The 3004-nt window shown below is 35.0% G+C and overlaps 1 protein-coding gene across 1 annotated transcript; it reads left to right on the top strand.

Annotated features, from left to right (window-relative positions):
* Window positions 1-505: 505 nt before the first annotated feature.
* On the top strand, window positions 506-2788 carry LOC128201240 (uncharacterized). The gene is made up of 2 exons (XM_052897621.1): window positions 506-640; window positions 839-2788. Exon 2 carries the CDS (start codon window positions 1322-1324, stop codon window positions 2561-2563), a length of 1242 nt encoding a protein of 413 aa, XP_052753581.1. The 5' UTR covers window positions 506-640; window positions 839-1321; the 3' UTR covers window positions 2564-2788.
* The last annotated feature ends 216 nt before the right edge of the window (window positions 2789-3004 follow it).

Here is a 3004-nt window from a genome sequence, read left to right as displayed (position 1 = left end):
CCACAAAATAATGTAAATATATATACAATTATGGAGCTTAGAACAAAGTGTAACAATTTTTTATAGGTAAACAGCATATATTGATACATGTATAACAATAAGTACGTATGTATATATATATATATATATATATATATATATATATATATATATATATATATATATATATATATATATATATATATATATACAGCTTGCAACTATTATTAAATGCTTAACAACTAACAAATAAAGCCACCATATCCGTAAGCATTATCATAATGACTTACCTATGTGAGAGTGAATTTTCTTAAAGACTACAGAATACAGGTATCGATTACAGTAGGTTAAAAAAAATGACGATTTAAAAGTGCTTGTAAAAAAGTCTATTTGAATATGAATTTGATTAAATGCTTAATAAAAGAAAGAAAGAAGAAAGAATCTGAAATATTAACCCGCCACTGGTGACGTATATGTCTGTGAGACCGGGTAGTTAGTCATATGATAATAACGTTTACAACCGCCATTGAATTTTGTCGTGATTTTGAGTAGCTGCTTTATTGCACGCCCTCTGCTGTCAGTTCGCCCCGCGACGTTGTAGCGGGCATACGTCTCGAGTTTTCATACTATCCCGGTCCGTGAGACCGGCGTCACCGAACATGTAAGTTAAAACGACATATTTGAATATTTGATTTTACACATTTTGATGACGCTCTGTGCTTACTTTCACTGTATATTTGATGAATGTGTAGTACATTTTGTACTGTTATAGTATTATACTATAATTAGTAAGTTTTTAAAACGGTTTTTTTTTGTAGCAAAAATACATATGCATTTGTTTATCAAATCATAAATTTAGTTTCAGAATGAATTACGAACGCGAACAGAGACGTCTCGAGGCTCTATTACAGGAAGAATTGTTAGGTGAAGATGATGGATCACCATCGTCGTCAGACAGCGAAGCTGGAAATGATGGCGCATCGGAATATTCCGCACCAGATCAAATACAAAACTCGGAGAGCGAAGAGGATCTAAGCGATCGAGAATCTTCAAGTAACGACAACTCATATTATTTGGGAAAAGACAAATCTACTAGGTGGAATAAAGAACCCTATCGTCAATCAGTCCGTACTAGAAAATACAATATTATATCTCAGTTACCAGAACCCAAACGGGTTATTGCAGGTAAAATGAACCTCTGAGTATTTGGAGGCACTTCTTTGACGACACCATAATTGATATCATTGTCAAGTATACGAACCAGTACATTGACACCATTCGACATAAATATACCAGAGAAACGTATGCTAGGCAGACTAATCTCAACGAGATACAGTGCTTGATGGGATTGATACTATTAGCTGGAGTACAAAAATCTAATCATCTGAATGTTGAAGAGTTGTTTCGGACGGATGGTGGTTCGGTTGAAATATTTCGGCTTTCTATATCTGCCCAGAGATTTCAATTTCTGCTGCGAGTATTGAGATTTGATGATGGTAGTACGAGGCAACAAAGAAAAGCAATAGACAAAATTTGTCATATTAGAGAAGTATTTGAAAAATTTGTCCAAAATTGCAAAAATAATTACACCTTATCTGCATTTGTGACGGTCGATGAAAAAATGGAATCGTTTCGTGGGAAGTGTTCGTTTAGGCAGTACATCCCGAATAAACCCAATCCCTACGGAATCAAAATTCAAGCTCTCTGCGACTCTAAAGTGTTTTACACATTTAACATGGAAATTTATCCGGGAAAACAGCCCAATGAAGGTTTAGTTTGTGACAATAGTGGCTTAGCAGTTGTTCAAAGATTAAGCGAACCGATTTTCAATACTGGTCGCAACGTCATAACTGAAAATTGGTACACTAGTGTACCTTTGGCTGAAATGTTGCTTCAGAGAGGTCTTACGACAGTAGGAACAATTAGAAAGAACAAAAAGGAGATTCCCCCTGACTTCAATGTATTGCGTGGTAGAAGTGTGAAGTCCAATATGTTTGGCTTTCGCGACAATATGGTGTTGGTTTCACACATTCCAAAGAAAGGCAAAAATGTTTTACTGATTAGCACTATGCACAATGATGCCAAAACTGATGTCGAAACAGGAAAACCCGATATAATTTTAAGCTACAATGACACCAAGGGCGGGGTCGATGTCGTAGATCGTTTATGTGCAAATTACGATTGTGCCCGTGCCACAAGACGTTGGTCTATGGTAGTATTTTACGCTATGTTGAATGTCAGTACCATAAATAGTCAGGTTATATATATAGCTAATAACTCAAATTCAAAATCTCTACGCCGGCATTTTATAGAAAATTTGGCCATGAAACTAATTGAGCCTCATATAAGAGAAAGACAGACACAGTTGAATTTGCCGCGTTCGTTGAGACAACGACTCTCCGAAATTTTGAAGATCGACGAGGTTACCGAGACGGCAGGTCGTTCAAGAAATGGTCGGTGTTATAAGTGTGGATGGCAGAAAAACAGAAAAACCAAGTACACTTGTCATAAATGTAAAAAATATTTGTGTCTCGAGCACGTGGTGCCTTCTTGTAGTAATTGTTTGACTGGTGACGAAGAGTGAATTTGTAAAGATATTTCTTTTATTTTTTATTAAAAAATTAACTTTTTTATTCAATTTTATAATAGTTCAAAATGTCATAAGACTGGCTGAGGCTGCTACATAATTTTAAAACTATAAGATTGTTTATGTTTTTGTATTTTAGAAAAGTAATATTAAAACTTGATAATTTTAAGTGTTCCAAGTACCAATGAATAATTTCTAATAAATGATCTGTGATTTAAGATATACCTGTGTTTTATTGTCCAAAGTATACCTACTTTTAACACTAAGTCAACTACGAGTACAGTTAATAGTTAATTCTTGAAAAAAATTAAGTTGAGAATCCCGGTGCGTGAGACCGGCGTCACTAATGACGTAACTCGAACGGACGTCACCAGTGGCGGGTTAATTATGATTGGAATTGAGCAAAATTACTCTAAGAACCGATGTTATTTGCACTAA

Source organism: Galleria mellonella, unplaced genomic scaffold (genome assembly GCF_026898425.1).
Source record: "Galleria mellonella isolate WM207_F2 unplaced genomic scaffold, CSIRO_AGI_GalMel_v1 utg377, whole genome shotgun sequence".
NCBI lineage: Eukaryota > Metazoa > Arthropoda > Insecta > Lepidoptera > Pyralidae > Galleria > Galleria mellonella.
The sequence above is the reverse complement of the archived record's forward strand: the minus strand, read 5'-3'. Positions and strand labels throughout refer to the sequence as shown.

Excerpts from the sequence above, each read along its gene's own strand:
- LOC128201240 (XM_052897621.1), top strand. The coding sequence starts at position 1,322 with ATGGGATTGATACTATTAGCTGGAGTACAAAAATCTAATCATCTGAAT.